The 21832-nt window shown below is 49.7% G+C and overlaps 2 protein-coding genes and 1 long non-coding RNA gene across 4 annotated transcripts in view; 1 reads left to right on the top strand and 2 right to left on the bottom strand.

The window, feature by feature from the left end:
- Positions 1-1106: 1106 nt before the first annotated feature.
- Positions 1107-15501, bottom strand: WDR76 (WD repeat domain 76). The gene is made up of 13 exons (XM_064455956.1): positions 14724-15501; positions 14067-14390; positions 13125-13217; positions 11587-11642; positions 10606-10726; positions 9727-9828; positions 9597-9640; positions 9353-9506; positions 6603-6755; positions 4993-5207; positions 4352-4504; positions 2314-2367; positions 1107-1504 (listed from the first exon to the last, which is right to left on the bottom strand). The coding sequence occupies exons 1-13, from the start codon at positions 15453-15455 to the stop codon at positions 1249-1251; spliced, it is 2457 nt and encodes an 818-aa protein (XP_064312026.1). The 5' UTR covers positions 15456-15501; the 3' UTR covers positions 1107-1248.
- On the top strand, positions 14873-21810 carry LOC135314240 (uncharacterized). The gene is made up of 2 exons (XR_010373674.1): positions 14873-15165; positions 17906-21810. It is a non-coding gene; the product is annotated as an uncharacterized LOC135314240 (long non-coding RNA).
- BLM (BLM RecQ like helicase) overlaps positions 15626-21832 on the bottom strand; it is a 21940-nt gene continuing 15733 nt past the window's right edge. Inside the window, exons 17-21 of one of the 2 annotated variants that reach the window (XM_064455950.1) lie at positions 21609-21808; positions 20578-20770; positions 20020-20142; positions 18566-18773; positions 15626-16490 (exon numbers count right to left, since the gene is read on the bottom strand). In XM_064455950.1, coding sequence (XP_064312020.1) covers positions 16325-16490; positions 18566-18773; positions 20020-20142; positions 20578-20770; positions 21609-21808 — 890 coding nt within the window. In that variant the 3' untranslated portion in view covers positions 15626-16324. Of the gene's footprint in view, positions 16491-16516; positions 16844-18565; positions 18774-20019; positions 20143-20577; positions 20771-21608; positions 21809-21832 lie in introns of those variants that run through there. The other variant, XM_064455949.1, reaches the window with a different exon arrangement.

Raw genomic sequence — 21832 nt, 5'->3', positions numbered from 1 at the left:
GTTGGTATGAGGTTTGTTCAGCACGTACGGTGTCGGCACCGATATTTTTTTCCCCCTCGGGGTCAAACTCGGCTCAGCCCCCACGAGGCATTACGGCCTTTTCGCCGCCCACGCACCGGCGGTCCCAGCGCCCGCGGGGTCGGGCAGCCCGAGCCAGCCGTACCGCACCGCTGCGGGCGCGGCGGCATCGGCTGCAGCCCACCGGCCGCCTCGGGGAGCAGCGCCCGCACGGGTCCCGGCCCTGGCGGCACGGGCTTGTACGGGGCAATCGATTTAGCAAGGCCTGCTGTGACAGGACAAGGGGGGATGGCTTTCAACTAAAGGCGGGGAGATTTAGACTGGATATAAGGAAGAAATTCTTCAGAGTGAGGGTGAGGAAACCCTGGCCCAGGTTGCCCAGAGAGGTGGCCGATGCCCCGACCCTACAGCCATCCCAGGCCAGGCTGACGGGGCGCTGCGTGACCTGGCCAAGTTAAGACGCCCCTCCTCACCGAGGGGGTTGGACTGGAATGGGCAACACAGGCCCTTTCCAACCCAAACCAGTCCATGATTATAAAAGCAACAGCCTCTCACCAGCACCTTATCTTCACCAGCGCGTGTGGTGTCGCTGACATGCAGCAGCTCAGCGACAAGTTTAACGCGAGCCCTGCTGAGCTATTTCGGTCGGGTACGAGTCAGCCCCCCTCGGCCCGGGCCCCCAACACCCCCCCGCAGCGCCAGCGCTGCAGCCGCCTCTGCCGCCACCGCGCCGAGTTCAGCGCACAACCACGGCGCTTCCCTCGAACCCGCGCCCGGGGCATCGGCCCCCACGGAGCCCTCCCTTCTGCCTCCGGGAAGGAGGTAATTACACATTAGACGTCTTACCTACGGGACAGATGTTACTGGACATGGACACTGAACACGTACCAACCCACCGCTGGTGGAGAATAAGCCTTCCAGCTTCTCTCATGAAGTCACGAGGAGGTGCCTCACACACGTAGCCAGCAGCCACCCGATCCCACGTTTTCTCTTTTTTAGAAATGACTTTGGGGAAAAAACACCTATTTTGTTACAGACTGTCGTAGCAGGATTGATATTTTATTTTAATTAAAGAAGAGAATGTGAAAGGTAGTTTAGAGGATTTATTTTAAAGCTTTTAAAATACACTTCTGTCCTGAGAAAATACAGTTAGTTTAGCAACAACTTAATACAGATTAAACAAAATTTAATGCAAAAAGGAAAAAGAAAAATGTATCCGAGCCACTTTTTCTATTCTTTGAACACATGAAGGCGGCCACTGGAGTTGCCACCCACTAAGATGTTCTTACTGGGATGAACCACGTTAATGGAGCACACGGAGCCAAGGCAGTCAAGGTTATAAAAAGCGTGCAACAATTTTCCAGTATCTTGGAAGACTTCTATTTGTCTCGGTTGCGCCATGCTGCCCACCACGAAGCAGTCTTCCTGCTTAGGGTCCCATATTGCTCTGAACCTAGTTAGCCAGCGTCCCGTGTTATTGTTACGACTTCAGAGAAACAAGCGGGGTGGGGGGGGGGGGGAGAGAGAGAGATAAACATCCAGTATTTAAGTATCGCCATTTATGTCCTACTTGCTTAAACCCGTCTGCCTCGCCCTCTAAACCGTCAGCACTTCCACGCGCTGGCCGGATGGCGCTGCTCGGATCCGCGCAGCGGATCACTCTCCTGAGGCGGGCGGATGGGACAAGGAAACGAAACGGGGCGAGAAGATAACACAGAGGGTACTTTGACCTGATTATTGGCCAAAGTAGTTATGCTTCATGGTCACGTTTTGGTAAAAACAGGACAAAAACACATCAAGCCTCTCGATAAATGGCAAATTAAGAATTTTCAAGCCAGCCACTCATCCAGCCCCAGCTCCTCAGCAGACCAACCCCGACAACGCTTCACCCTTCCGGAGCACAAAGGCATTTTACAAGCCTTGCGACTCTACCCAAAAACACGTGCTTTACCATTGAGAAGTAACCTTTGGTTCTTAAAAAAAAGCACAAAGAAAAAGCATTGTGAAACAAAACACATTTCAAAAGCCAGGCAGCGGCCTGTTCCCGGTACGCACTAAAGCTTCCCTGCCGACGTCGCCGACGCACAGCAGGCTACGCCCCGGTCGTGCTTTATGAACAGAAGCCGCTGCGAGGACTGGGGGAAATTCTCAGGCTAGGAGGGTCCGAGGGCTGCCCTCGCTTCCGCAGCCGCCCGCGAGCCCGAGGCCGGCCGGGAGCACCCCACCGCGACGCCTCTGCGCGCCCATCGCGTACGCCGCTGCGCGCTGCCCTCCGCCCCAGCGCGCTCAGCTTACCTGACGGAGCTGAGAACCGCGGCCGCCGGCGACAAAGCGGTGGTGTCGTAGACCCTGCCACACAAAACAGCGCGTTAATAAAACGTACACGTGTGAAAAAAAGGCAGCCCTTTCCTCAAAGCACCTTGTGGGCACAGGCCAGACCACGCTAAGAGTCCGGAATAGAGTAACGATCGGCACGCGGACATCCAGCTCAGATATAAGCACCAAGGTTCCTACTGCCATTATTACACTCGCTTTTCTCATTGGATTTGTGGTTAGCTAGAGCTGAAGGTCATCCTTTCCGAAAGCTTTATAAGAAGAGAACAAGAGTGGCTTGCTGGGACAAACAGAAGGCTCCTCCAGCCCAGCGTCCTGCCCACCCGGTCACTGCACAAACGGGCTGCCCAGGGAAGGACGCAGAAGGGAAACGCAGGCAAGAGCCAAATCCCACCGCTAACGGCTCCCAGTGCCAGGGCTTCCTCAGGCAGGCGTGAGCTCGACCGACAGAGACCGTCAGCACATCTCCCATTCTCGGCTCTCCTTCACCCCCGATAAACCCTCAGGATGCCAAACCCCCTACGGCAAAAAGTTCAGCTTGCTGCTGAGTTAAAAGCTGCTTTCTTTTTCCTTTGGCAGAGGCAGTGAATAAATGATCCTCTATCTGTTTTCTCCATTCTGTCGAGCACAAATATTCAGGTTTACTCATGTCCAGTCTGCGCTCCGACGCTTGCTGGTAGTGCCAAGGACTTACGCTTGCCATAACCAAGCCTACTACGGAGAACAAATCTTCAATTATCTACAGCAAATACCTCACAGGAAAGCAAGCATTACAGCAACACAGAGCTCACACTAAAGGACTCTTTCCTGTGTACATGGAAGGGGAAGAAAATAAAAAGATTCCAGACAAAACATATAATGCTGTAACAACTGCACCGTATTCAAATTGTTTTCAGAACAGACGTAGTTACCCCATCTTTTAAAAACACAAGCAATCTGCGGAGTAGAGCCCTGATTTTCAACCTGGCCTTAACTGGGCCCCCCATTTTGTACCTGCTATTCCTTGATACAGTTTAGGATTTCTAAACATGCACATGGTGAATATGCAGATGCAGTCAGGTATTTACACGAACAGATCCCCTAAATCTATTTCAGCCTAAACCTATGAGCTGCCAAGGTGACCAGGGGCCTGGAGCATCTCCCTTGGGAGGAAAGGCTGAGAGACCTGGGTCTGTTCAGCCTGGAGAAGAGAAGGCTGAGGGGGGTCTCATCAATGCCTATAAATATCTGAAGGGCGGGTGTCAGGGGGATGGGGCCGGGCTCTTTTCAGCGGTGCCCAACGCCAGGCCAAGGGGCCACGGGCACAAGCTGGAACACGGGAAGTTCCCCCTGAACATGAGGACAAACCCCTTCCCTGTGCGGGTGCCAGAGCAGGGGCACAGGCTGCCCAGAGAGGCTGTGGGGTCCCTTCCCTGGAGACATTCACCCCCCGCCTGGACGCGGCCCTGTGTCCCCGCTCTGGGGGTGCCTGCTCCAGCAGGGTGGGACGGGGTGAGCTCCAGGGGTCCCTTCCAACCCCCCCCCAGTCTGGGATTCTGTGAAATTATGTTCACAAAACTACAAAGTAGAAAGAAAAACTAGACATTTAATACAACACAACTCACAGCAGTTTAAATTACCAAGTGGTAGATCAGTTACAAAAGAGCTGATATTATACTTTTAAGTACGAGCAGTTAAAAATAAACTCGGTTTCTAAGCATTTTGTTTGTATTCATGTGCCAGGTTTTAGGTCGTTCGTTCGTTTGTTTTTTAACGACTACCAGCACCTGTATACTTTACTCTTCACTATTAAATATTCTTCAGGAAAGCCCCAAAAAATCATGCAACGTAACAAAAGCCAATGTACAATGCAAGTAAATCTAATTTTAAAAAGGGATAATGACGAAAAGCTCTCAATGATGGATTATGCAGATAGGAAAGAACAACAACAACAACACAACCAACCACCACCACCAGTTGACATTTTCCAGAAAGATCATTCCTTCCCATGTGGTCTTACCTCAGCTTATCATCAGCGCACACCGTCACTACTCTGTTCCCAGTTACAGGTGAGAAATATGCAGAAGCAACACTTTTTGTGTGGCCTTTAAGAGAGCTCACAGGCTTGTTCCCCTTAGCCTTCAGGTATCGAACATCAAAAATACAAACATCCCTGCAACACATATCACACAGAACGCTTTACAAGGCGACAGTTAAATCATTATTCTCCATTCATCAAAACACACTCAAGAGTTGGTGAGCTGCATTTAGACCCCTACTCCAGCAGTGCGCATTCACTCAAACAGCCCGTGGCTCCAAAGGATTTTGAGAGGACCGAAACCAGCCCAAACCAGCAGCTCAGTAAAACCCCTCTACACTGTCATCTGTCAAAAACCACAGTGACTCAGAAGACCATTTTGGACCCTCTACCAAAAGGTGAGGGAAAGTCAAGCACGTATCACATTTTAAATCCTACTAAGAACTAAAAAACTGTTTTCTTAAAAGACACGAAAGCTTTGACTATCCACTGAGGCTGACAGTCTGCCTGCCTCAGCAGCAGCTGCTCCTGCCCTCCCTGCGTGCCGTTTACAGCTGACTTCAGGCACCAGCGCGGAGAGAGCACTGAAAACACACAACTGCGGTTCATTTTGAGCTACATACACTGAGCCAGCAGCAACGAAATACTGTTTATTCACTGGGTGAACATGGACTGTCCTCGTTCTTCTGAAGCCGATGTCTGCAGAAAGCTCTAGAGACGCTCCTGGCGTCCGTCTGTCCACAACGGCAACGTCGCCATCCCAGTATCCGACTATTGCAGTGGAGGCATTATCTTCCAAGAAGTCAAAGCAAGATAGGTTTCCTTCACTTCTGCATACCTGAGCATAGAAAAGGTCAAACGTCACTGAAACAATTCAGTGAAATACAGTTATTCATAATACCCAAAACACTCTACGGGCTGTAGATTTCATGCTTTCCCTTTTAATATACTAAAAATACTACTGAAGACTCCCTCACTTGATAGCTCCAGCCTTAGCCATCCACCGCAGTAACCTTTCTGTAAAACTGGCATGCTTTCCACACAGGAGATAATTAACCATCCAAAACAAACACGCTCTGCGGTCTCTGCTAGCACTCTTACAGGACACCATCACCTCCATGTTCCAGCAATCAAACGGCCACCATCCCCGAGTGCACACCGAGCGAGGATTAACGACACCGTTCCTTTCTCCAGTGCTGCAGAAACCCTTAATCGGGTGCACAAATGTGAATTTCGCTTCCTATAATTTGGGAGGTCAGTCAGGATGTCAAGCCATCTTATCCCATGGAAGTTTCCTCTCAAAGCAGCAATTAGCCACAGGTATAATAACGCTGCAGGAAAACCTCCATGTTTCGGCGCGCTCTAGGTGCGCGGGCTCTCCCCGTTAGCAGCTGTAGTCTTTCCAGCACTCCTAGAGGTATCGCAAGGCTGTGCAAGCTGGGACAAGGTAAATGGAGCAAGAGAAAGGCACTTCTCTTCCCCCCAACCTCTAAAGACACATTCTTGCAAGCATTTGTCTCAAAGAGCCCCCCTTGACCTTCCTGGCCTCCTGACCCGCCAGTTGCAGACACTTCCCAAGCAGCGGGCCTGCCTGCAACCCCACCAAAATCACAGCGCCTGTAAGGGCTGGAGGGAAAAAAAGCTTTAAACTGTCGTAGCTTGTTGTATTTTCCAGTGTCGGAGAGCTGATCGATGCAGCTGTATCTGTCAGACAACAAGCAAACAAAGCAAGCGTTGTGAAGCTCCTCAGTTAATCTGCCAGGCTCGCCATGGAGAGTCACAGCATTTTGCTCACTTGAAGCCTGAGAACAGCAAAATCAACTCATGCGTTGTGTTGTTTTATGATGCCTATTTGGGTGGGGGTTTTTGGTAAGATTTAGTGCTTTAAATCACTCTCATCTACCATCATTAAAAGGTAATGCTTTTGAAAAGAGGCACCTATTGCTTAAGTACAGAGACATGAAATTAAATGCAGTAATTGCAACCGTCTCTGCAGGAAGGGAACCGGCAGTACCCAAGGTGTTACTATGCTTTCTTGAGTAGGAAGCATCTCCATATTTTTATGATGTTAATTAAAGGCTACTTCACGTGTCCCTGTGGAAATGGAATCTGGGACCTTCTTGTTCACAAAAGAACCAACAAACAACAACCTGGGTACAACGAGACTAGAACGCCACAGCAGTGCATACCGAGGAGTTCCCAGGAGTCTGCAGCACAACCCGGGAGCACTCACCTCATCAAAGACTGCTCTGGTAACATCTCCACATCGCAGCGTGTCATTGCTTAGAGACAGCAAGTGAGCAGGATTAAATGGAGAAAAGTGCATGCAGCTGACCACATAGTTGTGTGCAACAAAGACCTGTGCTCCTTCTTCAGACTTACAGTTCTGAAAAACAATTGAGGTTCATGGACACAGATGCCAATCACTGTAGTTATTTCTGTTAAGTACTGCAGCTTCCCTAGTAAAGCCTGTTTTTCACACGTTCTCAGTCTGCTCTGGATAACTGTACGGAGGAGGCAGCAGGGACCTTGATGAGGGGAGACATCGGCACAGATCACAGGCAGCACGACTGCTCCGGGGCACGGTGTGCCCAGGCTAACGCCTTACTGGAACCAAGGGAGCTTCCCCTCTGCACGGGAGGGAGAGCTGCCCTCGCACGACCACCCAACACAGCGCTGCCGGCTACCGCCTCCCTCCCGCTGCCCTTTTCACCACTATACAAGTAATTTAGCTCAAAAGAGCACTCAGAATTTACTCTCAGTTTCAGAATTCTGTTTCCTAATTAGGAGAAGCTGCAATTCCCTGCTGTAATTTAAGTGCTCTTCTGTCACTGCAGTCATCAACACTGACCTGGACATGGACACCCGGCTCTTTTTTACTGACAGAATTGGTTTCTCAGTTACCACAGCTGAACACCTTGCTGAGGACCAAGCCTATGCCATTTACATCAAAATACATACACATTAGGTTGCTCAGAACTCAAGCTAAATCGTAGTGACCCAAACTGAACGTAACACACAATCCCCTGTATCTTCTCTTCTAATTTTGGCATCATTCGAGCTCTGCTATTTTAAAAGAAAATTAACGGATCATTTTGGAACAAGTACCGGCTCATTCCACAAAGATTACTCTGCTCCCAAACGTGGTCAAGTCCAACTCACTTCAGGAAAATAAAAAAAGGGAGAGCAAAAGGGAAAAGAGCAGCGTTAACAATTTTAGGCTTCTACTGAAATGTCTCTGCAAGGCCACGAAGAGAGGCTGCAGCACTCGGAGACCTCCGCCTCCCCGGCACCAGATCACAGGCGTCGACAAGCAGTAACGGCAGCTGCACAGTCAGAGCTTTCTAAATTTTATGGAGCATTTTAAACTTCTTTGTAATTGAATAAGAGCTGAAGTTGATCAGTTTCCTGAAGCTGTCAAAGCAGAAATGACTCAAGAGAAACTTGAGAGGTTAAGGGCATTGCGAAAAACGAGAAGAAAATCTGCATGTGTGCAAACTTCGAGCAGCTGGTTTGGGTGACGTGGGATCAAAGTGGAGGGTGCGGGGGGAGGCTACGAAGGGGTAAGTCAAGGGTGTGAATAAGGATTCTTGCTGCAGGAGTAATTAAGGCAACTCAGTATCTGCAAAGCCCTCAAAAGTTTTCAGAGCACCAAACACTAAGCCATTTTTCAGACAACGTATGTCAATACGTGCCAGCGTACATATTGGCGTAGCCATTTCACCCCTGCCGTCTGGGAAAACAGTCTCACTGCAGCTATCCAAAATTTGTACAAACTCAAAATCCAAATACTTGAGCATTCCCCTCACTGTCCAAAACCCAGCTGTGGTATTGCTACAAGGGTACTGTAATTAGATCCTGAATCTCTCAACTGTGAATTGCAATTTTAACCCTCACTGATAATACCATTTCAGCTAGCGACCCATTTTCTTCTGCTCTAGCCCCCCCAAATTACCAGTGCAACCTTTCCTCCCATTAAACCTGGGCTTGCCAAGGACCAGCCAGGGTAGTCCTGCTGCTAGGCTAGGAATGACTGCTGTTCGTGTACCATTTTAGAAGGAAATAACACCTGAAGAATTTTGTAGGGAACGCACCTAGCTGGCATTTATTAGGCTGGCTTTGAGAACACCTGCTGGATCAAACTCCTCAGACCATCCATGCAGGGGTGGGCTTCACTTCTAGACCCCAGCCAGGCTCAGACATAAGCTGCAGTGAGATGTTCAGTCCTGGCCGCGCAGAGATGCGGCTCCTGTGTCTGGCCTATCTTACCACAGGGAACTGGATCGTCTTCAGAGAACAGACATCTCCAGTTTGAGATAAGGGCCTTGAGATCCCCACTGTGGCTGGAGCTGCCTACATTCTGCTCACGTCCCATTCTGAATTCCCATATTTTAAGGCCTGTAATTAGTTTATTTTAATTTAACAGCTCCTGTGAATGTAAAATAGAGGGATTTCTATGAACCTGTTTTTCAAACATAAGTTAACTTCAAAGAATGTGCTATAACTAAACCAGATGATAGGAAGAATTTGTGGTTCAAAAGTCCATTGACAGTTATGAACCACAGAAAAACACAGTGCATTTTGAAGCTCTGAAAAGTGAAATCACTTTAAACATGTTAATGCTTTTCAGGCGGTTCGGTAGAGCACTGTGAGCTCAGATACGAGCTCAGGAATAGTCAACTAAGTGAACTGCACTGCAGTTATAAAATAAATGTTTGCCAAGATTTTGGGGCTGTCCGGCGCAGGACAGGAGCTGGACTCAACGATCCTTGCGGGTCCCTCCCAACTCAGGACATCCTGTGACTATGATTCAAGCAATCCTGGCGAGCCTCCATTTAACAGACACCCTGGTGTTATCCGTAAGAACGGGGAAAGTCTAAAATACCATCGCGAGCCTGGTAAAATGACGCTGTGGTTGTGCCCCATCCGTGTCCATCCTGCAACAAACAGCTGTGCCAGGTGAAAAGCCCATGAAGAACTCACCACGTTCCAGAGACCGATCTGCCCGGACTTGTCTCCAGCTGCCACCAAGATGATGCTTTCCGAAGGATGGATAGCCATAGAAGCCACTCGATATTTCACAACCTTTTTAATATTATCTTCACTGAGGACCATGCTGTTCAGGCTGTCTTGGTATCTAGACAACATCATTAAAACGTTAGCTATTCAAGAGAGAAAGAAGGAGAAAAAGACAACAGCCAGTTTTTAGCGGCTGTCTTCAGATTACCTTTTTATGTCACACGTGCGCTTTTCAGTACCATTAGCTTTGATCTACAGGTAGAAAGGAAACATATACCAGAATTAGAACCCAAGCTGAATTACGTTTCCCAAAAATAACTAATCGTAACCAATAATACCTCACTTATCCTCATCCACGTAGCCAGTAAGTCCTCTGTCAATTTACTGTTCCCCGTCTGATCTTCTGGAACCATTGGCAAAGGTCCGGCTGGAACCTCAGGCTGGAACGACATTAGCAATTTTTGTAACTCAAACCAACTACAGTTACAAACAGGGTGAATGGTTACGTTCCACACACCAGAGATTCTGAGAACACATCAACGATAATGCAAGACACAGACACTGAAAGAAGTTTTTATCAAAATCTTACTGAAAAGATGGACAGAACTTTGCTGAACACAACAGCAAGGACAAACAGCTACCCTATGTTTCTTGCTCTCCTTTCTGATACTCCAGCAAGGTTGACCTTTGAGAACTGTGTTACAGAGATTTACCTTTATTCTACCACACCATGGAAGATCTAAATTCCCATCTCTCAGAGCAACAGACTTCTTAGTTGTCGCTATATAACTACTTCAAAAAGGTAGTAAATATTCAAAGGAAAATAAACCAGATCAAAAGTTACAGTGAAATAACATTAAAACAGAGTCATAAAACTGAATTTAAAGCTGCTCGAAAATACAGACTGTTGAAAAACGCGTAACGTTTTACCTCAGGACCCTTCCGATCGTCCAAAACTGCACCGTTTAAGCAACTCGAGTCACAGAATATTGACTAACGTTCAGGGAGGACATGGGAAGCCTGCTATTCAAGATGCTCGAGGGTGAAAGGATCTACCTTTTATTATTGCCACTGTATAAGGCACCTTCCCAATCATCCAAAGGTTTTTACAATAAGCTCAGCGATGACAAGTATCATCGGTCAATTTCACCAGCACCGTTTTTATAAAACTTTTACACGTATACACACACGTCTCCTCCTACCCTTCCCCGTCTTACTTGTTCCTCTGCTCCTGGCTGGGCAGGCATCTCCGGCATCGGAATTCCCGATGGCTCTACTCTCTGTAAGCGCATGGATCTTCGTCGAACGGTTTCATCTTCTGCTTTTTTAGGCTTAGCTCTAGAACAATTAAAACATTTCAAAATTCCGGACACAGTTAAATAGTGCAAGTCCTCTGCATTTAAGTACAAGACTACAGAGCAGGCTCAGACGTATAGCGCTAGCACCCTGGCCCAGACTTACAGCCCACCTCGTGCTGGTTTGCTTTAGGAGGGCTGGGATACTTCTTCCTTCAGCGACAGCAGCGAGCCACAAAAAGAGCGCTTCACAATGCATATACAGGTGCTGCATTTTTGTTTCGCTTGCAATACATCCTGCCGTTGCCGCCTCTCTTCCCAGCCCTCCCGCTTGTAACTCGTCCTTCCACTCGTGGATCTAGTCATCTCTTTCCACGTTCTTTCATTAGGTATCTTATTCTTTATCTGGACTTAAGCTCATTCTTCTGCTTTGCCTGGCACTGTTCTGGCACCGCCACATGTCTTTTCTTCTACCCTAACTGGTTACCCTATCCCTTGCCCCTGGTTCTCCCCCCCCTTTCTTTCCCACGCCTCTTCCCATCATTTGTTTTCACCATTTAACATTTCCTTCTTTAGCCATCATGCCCAAATACGAGCAGAGAGACACGCACTTGAAATACCTTAATACAAGTATCACAAAAAGAACAAACTCTGCAATTTGACGAAAGGGATATTGATACTGTCGTTTTCTTTCCAAAGGATGGAGAGGAGAGGAGCCTAGAGGAGCTCTCTGTTCATGAATTTATACAGCTGAAGACAATCAGTTGTTCAGATTTAGCTTTATAGGGAGACTCCTCACTCGCTCTGCCTCTTTGCAGCATCAGGTGTGTGCAGACAAAGGGCTGAAACATCTAACACACAATGAAGGAACAGTGATACAAATCTCATATACAGCTATTTTACCTTTTGGTGACATGAGATTGTCTTTTAGTTGCAATTTGGTGAAGTCTTGCAGCTGACTTAAAGAGAAAAAAATATATTAAAAATATATACAAGAAGCATAAAAGATCAACCTGTATAAAATGCAATTCTCTAAAGGCTGCGATAAACTATACTGGAATTATTTATAACAATAATAAAAAGGGATTTTTAAGCATCGAGCTGCATTGTATGTTTTGCTTCCATGTACCAGCAAGAATCCCCGATTTCTGCGCGCAGGAGCACAGCACAGTCTGGATGCTCTGGTGCCCTCCTCTTCGCAGAACAAAGCAAACACCCTGAACCAGCCACAGAGAGACATTTACAGTGGAACCGGTAACCACAGAGGCCTCCATTACGTTTGGAAGACAGGCATTTAGCTCATTCGGACTCCAGAAAACCACAGACGTGTCCAGCTCACCGCTACTGCTCTAGCCAAAGCAGCATCAACCCTGGCATGAAAAGATTTCCCCTGCGTCTTGGGTTTGGCAGCCCTCACTGGCCAGCGCTAGCGGTAACCGAGGTGGCTGTAGCTCCTTTTGGCCGTCCGCTGCTCTGCAGTCAGCGCTGTGATTACAGCCCGACTGCCCAGCCTTTACTGACCTCTCTGAGGAGAGCTGGAAGAAAAGGACTTATTTTATACTCTAGTTTCAGTCTCGGTGGTAAGGAGTCTTGCTGCCTAGCAGGCAGGCCCAACCATGTCTTGCAGCCCGGTACGATGAGCAAGCAAGCACGCAGCCATTCAAGGAGATAATTCACTCGCTGCTGCCAGGAAAGGGATATATTATGGATTACAAATAAAAAGAAATAATGTAAGAGAATGAACGGGTGCGGAAAGGAGAGTAAAGATTTGGATCTACTCATGGGATAGCATTTGAAATCCCACTGCCGTAACCTTTTAGACAACTTCTCCAACGTCAGAAGAATTACAGCGCGCTTCTGTCCACCCAGTCTAGATACGACACGGGGCAGGACGCAGCAGCACACGCCCCGCAGGCTCTTCCCAAGAGCCTCCCAAGCCTGGGGCGGTGAGCTGAACCGCCCCGACAGCCCGACACCTGCCACCTGGCGCCCTCCAGGCCCCGCGGCCTTTTGGCTGGGTAACAGGGGCTAACTGCGTACGCCGCATCCAAGAGGTGAGAGCTCAGCGCCCTGCACGGGAGCGCAGCACGCAGGGCGGGCTGGGAGCGCCTTCGGGACGGCGTCTCACCCAAGGGTCGCCTCATCTGGTGCTGCTGGGCCCGCACGCGCTAGCGCGGCTCGGTGCTGCTGGTACGGGGCACCCTAGAGCGGAGCTTTGCTTTCTGCTCTGTTCTTAAGTTTAACCAATGACTCTCCTCCTTCGGAAAAAGCTAACCAGCGGCACAAACCCCTATTTTTTAATCCAGTCAGGGCAGTCCCGATGTCTCAGGATGTTTTCGTGGCTTTCCCCGCACACCTGCCACTGCCGGGGAAGGGATTCACGATGAGAGGGATGACAGTACAACTGTTTCGCTTTGATGCTACCGAGAACGTATACGAACCTCATGCAGCTTTAAAGCAGCAAAGAATTTAGCATTTTCCGTGATGTTCTTTAGTCTTTTCCTTTCATAAGCTGATAACTGTGAGTATTCATCCTACAAAAAGAAAAGCCAATTACTCTTCACTGTACAGTTACATGGCGCGTGAGAGATGTCCCAGGCTTCTGCGAAGTGAGCCTCTAAATTGATTGTCTAAGTTATAAGTGATTTGATATATTTGTAAACAAACAAAAACCCCATACAATCATACAAAAAACCCACACAAACTGTGGTGGTCCCATACCAACACCAAAACTTGTCCGGATAGATACCAGCTTGCACAACAAGACTTAGTCTTAACATTAATTCTACAAAAAGGACCATTCACCAAAATCTTGCTAGAATGAAAATAATACTGAAGTGACTCAATGAACAACTGTACGGCAAGCACCGCGCATGAATGGAATACAGTCTTTGATCATTTTTGTGTTTTATAGAGGAGGAGGAGGACTTGGCCAGTTGAAACGATGATTTAAATGTAAATGAACACTGACAAAACTACCGTATCTTATGACTGTGTCTGTCTGTAAAAACACCTGGAAGACCGTTATTGACAGCACAAGGACACACCGGTGCTTTTGCTGCCGGGTTTTATATACGCTGACCCACAGCGAGAGCAGTTTTTTCATCCCTTAGACCTTCTCAGAGGGTGAAATGAAGTTTTACACTGAGAGGTTAGAAAGAGAAAAGAAAGTGACATAAAGAGGAAGAATATTTACAAGCTTTACTTTTATAAACATAACAAACCTTTACTTTTTAATAAGCATAACAAGCAAACCTTTACTTTTTTTATAAACAAACCTTTACCGTTATAAACATTTCAGCCGCGCGCCCCGAGAGCGGCGGGACCCGCACCCCCTCCCGCCCCGCTCCCCCGGCGGCCCCGCAGGGCGCTCCCGCACTCACCGGAGGAGCCTCTCCCGCGTCGCTCCCGTCGCTCTCCGCGTCCCAGGCGCCCCCCGGGCCGGTGCCCGCGGCGGGGGCGGCGGGGGGCGAGGCGGGCTCCGGCGGGCCGGCGCGGGCCGGGGGGGGCTCCAGGCAGAGCCTCTTGCCGGCCGCGGCCCTGCCCGCCCCGCCGCCGTAGGCGCGCAGCAGCCGCTTCTGCGGCAGCCGCCGGCCCGCCACGGCCAGCGGCGTGAGCAGCACCCGCAGCTGCCGCGCCGAGGCGGCTCGCCGCCCGGCCTGCTCCGGGCTGGGCTGCAGCGCGGCCGTCCCCGGCGGGGTGGACTCCTGCGGAGCGGAACGGGGAGCTCGGCGGGGGTCCGCAGCCCGCGGCCGCTCCCGCCTCACACCCGCCCTCCCGCCCCGCTCCCCACGGCCCCGGCTCCCCCCCAAAGCCCCGCTCCTCACGCCCCCCCCCCCCCGCCCGGCCCCGCTCCTCACGGCCCCGGCTCCCCCCCAAAGCCCCGCTCCTCACGCCCCCCCCCCCGCCCGGCCCCGCTCCTCACGGCCCCGGCTCCCCCCCAAGCCCCGCTCCGCTCCTCACGGCTCTCCCCCAGCCCCACTCCTCACAGCCCCGGGTCCCCCCGGCCCCGGCCCCGGCCCCGACGGCGGCCCCCAGACCTGCATCCGCTGCCGGGTGCGCGGCGAGGGCTCCTCAGGCTCCTCCGTACCGGCGTGCGAGAGCGCCATGGCGGGCGGAGCGGCGGCGGGGGCGGGGGCGGGGCGGCCGCTTCCCGCTCCGGCGAGGGGCGGGCTCCCGCCCACAGCGCCTTCCCGCCGGCGGCCCCGCTCCCCCGGCGAGGGACCGGCCCGGCCGCTCCCGCTGCCCGGGAGCTGCCGCAGCCGCGTCGGAACCCCGGAGCCCGCGTCCGCAGCCTTGCCGGGGCCGCTCTGCGGGGGACCGAAGTCGCGGTGGCGGCCGAGAGGAGGGATGCGGCCGCGCTCAGCACCTTGGCGTGCTGGGGGAGCAGGCGCGACCGAGCGGCGGCCCGCGGGCCCGTGCGGGGCCCGGGCTGTGTAACGCTCCCACCAACGACCGAGCGCACCCTCGGGGCGTTCGCAGGTGGCGGCACGCTGAGCGGGGCAGGCGGCGCGCCAGAGGGACGGGGCGCCATCCACAGGGACCGGGACACGCCGGAGGGGGGGCCTGGGAGAGCCCATGGGGTTCAACAGGGCCAAGGGCAAGGTCCTGCCCCTGGGCCGGGGCCACCCCCGGTATCCGCACAGGCTGGGGGTGGGGGGATGGGAGCAGCCCTGCGGAGAGGGACTTGGGGGTGCTGGGGGGTGAAAAGCTGGACACGAGCCGGCCATGTGCGCTCGCAGCCCCGAAGCCAACCATCCCCGGGGCGGCATCCCCAGCAGGGCGGGCAGCAGGGCGAGGGAGGGGGTCCTGCCCCCCTGCCCCGCTCTGTGAGACCCCCCCGCAGCGCCGCCTCCAGCTCGGGGCTCCTCAGCACGGCACAGACACGGGGCTGTGGGAGCGGGGCCAGAGGGGGCACAGAAATGCTCCGGGGGCTGGAGCCCCTCTGCTGCGAGGCCGGGCTGGGAGAGCTGGGGTTGTGCAGCTGGGGAAGGGGAGGCTGCGGGGAGACCTTATTGTGGCCTTCCTGTGCTTAAAGGGGGGCTGTGGGAAGGATGGGGGCGACCTCTTTAGCAAGGCCTGCTGTGACAGGACAAGGGGGAATGGCTTTAAACTAAAGGAGGGGAGATTTAGACCGGATATAAGGAAGAAATTTTTCACAACAAGGGTGGTAAAACCCTGGCCCAGGTTTCCCAGAGACGGTAGATGCCCCATCCCTGGAAACACCCAAGGTCAGGCTGGACGGGGCTCTGAGCAACCTGGTCTAGTTGAAGATGTCCCTGCTCACTGCAGGGGGTTGGGCTGGATGGGCTCTGAAGGTCCCTTCCAACCATTCTATGAATGTTTTTAACGGTGAGGTTAATTGGAAGGGCCTGAAGGCTCACAGGATGGGTTACAAAACACACAAGACCAGCCCTTGCAGGCTCGTTGCACAGAAATAGCTGACAGAACCCTCTGCTCCAGTCAAGCAAGCAAAGGCTTGGCCCTGGCTGGGCGCCGGTGCTCCAGGAGCCTCTCCAGCCCCGGTATCTGGGGACTAACACCGGGAACTTACAATCGACGGTTCTATTTTCGGTCTCAGGTGAGCATCCCGAGACTTACATTTTCAGAAGAGCAGCTCAGCTGTCGAGCTCTGAAGTACTTACGCAACTAGCAAGGGAGAAGAGAGCCGACCACAGCTGCGGGATGCGCAGTTCCATAACTGCTTTTGATGTGTGCTCTCAAGTGTGTCCCCGAGGTAGCTGGGAAGCAGGCGTCCAGGGGTTATTGTCACTACAACAGCAGGGTTTCTAGAACCAGTCAGGACTCTGTTTATAGAAAGGCCCAAATAAACTTATGAGTTTAAAACACATTTATTTAATGTGAGTTTTTTACTTGTCAAATGTACAAGTCTCAGAAGGTTTAGCAAATGAAACAAATTTAATAAACAATTACAGCTTCAAGGCTTGCTTTTATACAGTATTTACATTTTCCTAGTTACAATATTGAATACGAAGGCTGAAGGAAGTGTCTGGTTTTGGGTTTCGGCGGTGCCATAATCCCCAGCTTTGCAGCAGCTCCCTGTGTGGCACTCACACTGTACGATGCTGCGCTGCAGCCGGATGAAGCCGGAGCCTTTGAGCTGGGTGGCCTTTTGGTCCTCCTGAACCTGCCATAACCACTGCAAAATTGAGGGAGAAGGTACATGTCAAACATCTGCTCTACTTGCCCCATTCCCTGCACCCACGGTGCACTTTACACTTCACACCACCACTGGATTTTCTAGAAGACTATGCTTTCGTATGTAAAAAGGGTTGGCTTTTTTTTTTTTTAATACAGCTGCAAAAATCCCTTTGGAATGTAAATCAAGTGTAGCTGTTGCTCTGGCATTTGCCTAAGGGCAAGAAGCAGCCTGAAACAGGGACAGAGAATGCTGAATCAACCTGACTCCAATTAATCCAATTAGACTATCAACATTAAGTGACACTTTGGGGCCAACAGCATTTAATGACTAGTATTTTAGTAGATGAGAAGGTGAAAAGGGTGGGAGTAAAACCCACAGAGCTGGGAACTGCTATTTGCTACAGAAAAAAGACCCGAATGAGGAAAAACAGGGCAGAGAAGGAGACATCCTTGGAAAGGACAGTGGCAGAAAGCAGTGAGTTTTAGTAAGGCAGACCGTATTTTCTCTTCGATGACGAGCGCAACATTAAAGCAGTAAAATGTAGTTACGATACCAATAAAACCTAACTGTCTGTAGAACCGAGGCATGGCCCTTCAGGTGGGGATTTTACAGCATGTTTTGGAGAGCACGTTAGTACCGTTTAGAGCTGCTCTCCCGATGGCCTGAACTCCCAGCTGAAGGATAATGCAGCTTCTATGACACTTACAGGCCGAACAAAACCCCCTGCAAAGAACTGTTTCAGAAATGCAAGGTGAGGGTGGTTCGCATAACTGCACTTTTGTACCTCGTGTTCTTTATCTCATGTACCGAGAGAGGTGAAATTTCTAGGCTGAGGGATTCAGTAACCTGACCGTACCACGGTACTGGCTACTTTAATTTACTTCCTTTTTGTGCAAGGCAAGCTACAAGCACAGCAAACACAGAAAAGGCACGACTATAAAACCCAAATCAGAACTCGTTGCTCAAGTTTTCTGATGTCATCCCCCCCATTTTTAAAGAGGGGTTGGGGAGGGCAGAATTTCTTCAACCATTTCTCTTTTTTCTTTCATTCCCTTTCAGCACTGATTCATCATCTTGTTTTGAAGCACGGACCTTCAGCACAAACTGCCAGTACTTGAGTTATCAGACTAAGAGCTACACGAACTGCTAAAAAATCAGGTCATTGACTCAAGCTATAAGGCCCAGCCTGGCTCCTTCATCACCCAGTGATAGTTTGGTGGTAGACCTGCCCTAGAAGCCCAAGACCAGGCAGACTCGTGGATCCGAATGCCACGGTCTCAATGCAGGCGTTGCCTCGTATGGTACGACCGGGAGGGAGAGGTTCTGAATTAACAAGGGACTGGGAACTGAAGTTCAAACATTCCATCGAATCTTTGAAGTTTCAAGCCGCCTCTGTGTTTCCAAGCACAGAATCCAGCCAGCCTGCTAATAACGGTTATGGCAGCCCACTGAAACGTAGCGTCACTACTTAGCTTGCGGCAGTCAAGAGCGAGAAACAAAGACAATTGTTAAATGTCCTTCCTCACCAGGAGCTTGCTAAGCAGAAAATGCTAGAAAACAAGAAGTAGAGCAGTTGTTACCAGGTGCCTGGATAATTTTAGTGCCAATCTTAAAGCCCATGCTTACTCAAGAAAATGCAGTCGGATGAAGTGCAATTCTGGGGTCGTCATCATGCTGTTCTGGACAAAGAGAAGTTACAAATGACCACAAGCAACGTACCCTTTGGGATGAAACTGCTGGCTGCCACCATTATACATCTTTTTCCTCTTTGATTCTCTGAAGTTGGGCGGCCTTTTCCTCCTCTTTTTTTGGTTTGCATTATTGCAAAAATAGTTTGAGGTTGTAACTACATCTTCTGCTTCCTCATCACTCCCTGGTGTGCCAGCGCTCCCCGTAGCTGTCTCCACGCTTGGGCAGGCAGCATCTTCTACAGATAGACAGGGATTTAAAACGTAACAAAATGAAGACATTGCCTGGGCCGGCCAGAACACACCGACTGTACCAAGACTTCCGTCCTTGCTGTTCAAGGCCTCCTTTGCACCGCCTTCATCCCAGCGATGCTCCAGGCTCAGCTAACGGTGCTACAGAGTTGGCATAAACCAAAACTGCCTTCTGCCCTTGCTTTAGCTCATGACACAAAAGAATACCGGGCAGTCCTATTTGCTTGGCTTCTTGTCTAAACTATTTTGGTAACACTGGGCTTTCTGCCTTTACACTCCCTTCCCCATGTCAGCTGGAAAGAATTATGGAATATACCATAAATACTACAGTCAAATATGGCACGTGTATTTAAAAACAGCATCAAGAGACTGAAAGGCTCAGAGAGCCGAGAGCTCCTTCTCAATCAGGCATGATCAAGACGGACATGATTCTTTGCACAGGCAGTAGATTACAATACTTAAAAAAATCAGGTTTGTAGCTGTGCATTTACTCACATTGCAGTGAATGAAAGCACAACCTCCTTAAAAGTAAGCGCGAGTCGCTTTAGAATCGCAAGCCCCAATGCCAGATCTGATAGCCAAGCTGTAAGAAATATTCTAATGACAACACAGCCCACGTGCTACGCTCACGTGACATTACCAGGTTTACTAGTCTCGGGGCTCAACTCTCCACTGAGCTGAACTTTGTATATGAGGCGAGAGCTGTGCAGAGGCATTGTAAAATACTGCCATTGTGACCGGAGAGCGTTATTTATGCCTAGCTTTGGAAGCTGTTCACATTTGACCAGGGGCTAGTCAGTGAAGGCCTGAACTTGCTGAATTTGATTACTATGAAAACTAAAAGGTAGTCGTTATTGATTATCTGGCAGGCTACAACATTACCCCATACACAGTAAATGCAGGTGTAAAAATATGCAGGAGGTGCAAGACCTTTAACCTTAAGGTCAGAATTCCATTATAACTAAGCATATTACATAATTGCCAATAACTAATAGGTTGGGAGCAGAGCGGCCTGCTTAGTTCTCATTTTTGTTTTTTAGTCTCTGGAGAACACGGCAAAGAGCTTTGTATGTTCTGAAAGTGCGCAATTGCTCCCTTTTTTGTAATTATTAAACTGCAAGAATTCGTTATTTGTATTTAAAACAAGGTAACTTTTGAGTGAAACTTCTGCTAGGGGAGCAGAGAAGGGTACTGAACAGGAAAGCAAACCCTTGGGTACAAAGTATACCGAACCTGGCACGGTCCATTCAGAGTACTTATCCATCACTTGAATTATTTCTGCACCGTATTTTTCCAGTTTGTCTTCTGTGACACCATCAATCTGCAGTAAGACCTCCACATCAGACGACAAGGTTTCTGTAGCGTAACAAAGTACCAATTAGACATGTCAAACAAACATTTTTTGTATGACAGATCACGGTAGAGTGTTCTGGAGGATATTAATTCCTTTTAGTGCCACCCTACACATTAGTCCTTAAGGAAGTAAGCCTTTGGTCTAGCAGATCTGCCTCTAGTTCGTTAGCACAAGAACTAGTCCAGAACTTTTCCCTGAAAGTGCTTCAAAGTTTGTTTGGTGGCTCTTATGCTGACGCAGCAGGACTGCCACAGCATAAACTGCAGCTCCAAGGGACCTGCGCCGTGCCAGACACTTCCACAGGACTCGCCCGGTTACGTATAATGTAAACCTGTTCTCACTGAATGTTAGAAACTGGGGATTTTGTCAGAAAAGGCTGCAGCTGACACGCAGTCTATCCCCAGCAGGGGTTCCGAGAAATGAAAAACTGGTGTTACCTGCTATTTTCTTTAGAGTTGAAGTACTGAAAATATTGAAGTAATGCACATCAAAGGCTTTCCCAAGCATTTTGCACGTGTCTGTGAGTTCCCCGAGGCACTTTTTAACCATCTCTTCCCGCTGTGACATTTTTGCCACAGAAGCCCTCTGCTTTCTGATGGCACTGGCGCTTTCCGTTTCATGAAACTCCACCTGTTAACACAAGCCAGTCAGTAACTTCTGTCAGGGGAGCTTCTGCAGAGCCCCCATTAGAAGATTGATTGGTAACACAGGAAAACAGTGAAGGACATCAAAAGTATTCTTTGATAGACCAAAAAAAGCTATTTACCCAGTATACACGCTTTAAATTGTTTTCTTTTGGGTTTTTCTTTATTATTTTTGTTTTGGGTGGCTTTTTTTTTTTTTTTTAAACAGGCTACTCAACTGCCCCTAAGTTTCTCCTACAAAGAACTAGCAGAGTGTACACAACACAGGGAAAAAGTCCTGAGAACCCAATTTACAGCTAGCTTTAAACAGAGGTCACTAGGTCTGATGCTGAGGGCTCTGCTCTTCTCCAAACACAGCACTAATGCAGAGGAGACATTGCCTCAAGCAATTCTGGGACCAGTTCCATGACCTTGAAGTGCATTTTCCATCAGGGCTCACCAATGACTGGGAAAAAATAGAGCAGAAAATGCAGGAGAAGGTAGCACTCTTCCTCCTTTTCTTCCTAGCTGGCTTTTTCTGTGTCGGTCATAAAACTTTCCTTTCTTGTCAAGCTGGAATCAGATGGATGGGGGGAGAAGAAAAAGTTTTAATTCTCTCCAACCATCTCAAACTCACCTTTTCCCTCACGATGTTATTGTTAGAATACTGGACTAGAAATCGTGCTTGTTGGGTTCTGTTCCCTGCATCGACCCAGGATTAGTTCCTGTACTTCAGCTGGTAGGCAGACTGTGCTCAAACTATCCTAGGGGCTAGGCTACATAAGAACTGCAGCACGTCCCCTAGAACAATACACTGGAGAAAACCAAAATTAACTGTTACGCACCTGTAGTGACCCGTTTAGCACAGCCTGAGCTTTCTCTCCTAGAATTACATATGCTACCGCCTGGTCATTGGCTGTGATATACAAGTCTTCGTCCAGGATCTTGTCCAAGACCAGTTTTCTAAACAGCCTTTCAACATTATGCCTCGAGTAGGCAGCTCCCTTCCCAAATATTCCAGACTGAATCTTCGCACTCTTGGAACCTGTGCAACAGAAGTCACAGGATT

The sequence above is a fragment of the Phalacrocorax carbo genome, chromosome 7 (genome assembly GCF_963921805.1).
Source record: "Phalacrocorax carbo chromosome 7, bPhaCar2.1, whole genome shotgun sequence".
NCBI classification, from domain to species: Eukaryota; Metazoa; Chordata; class Aves; order Suliformes; family Phalacrocoracidae; genus Phalacrocorax; species Phalacrocorax carbo.
The sequence above is the reverse complement of the archived record's forward strand: the minus strand, read 5'-3'. Positions and strand labels throughout refer to the sequence as shown.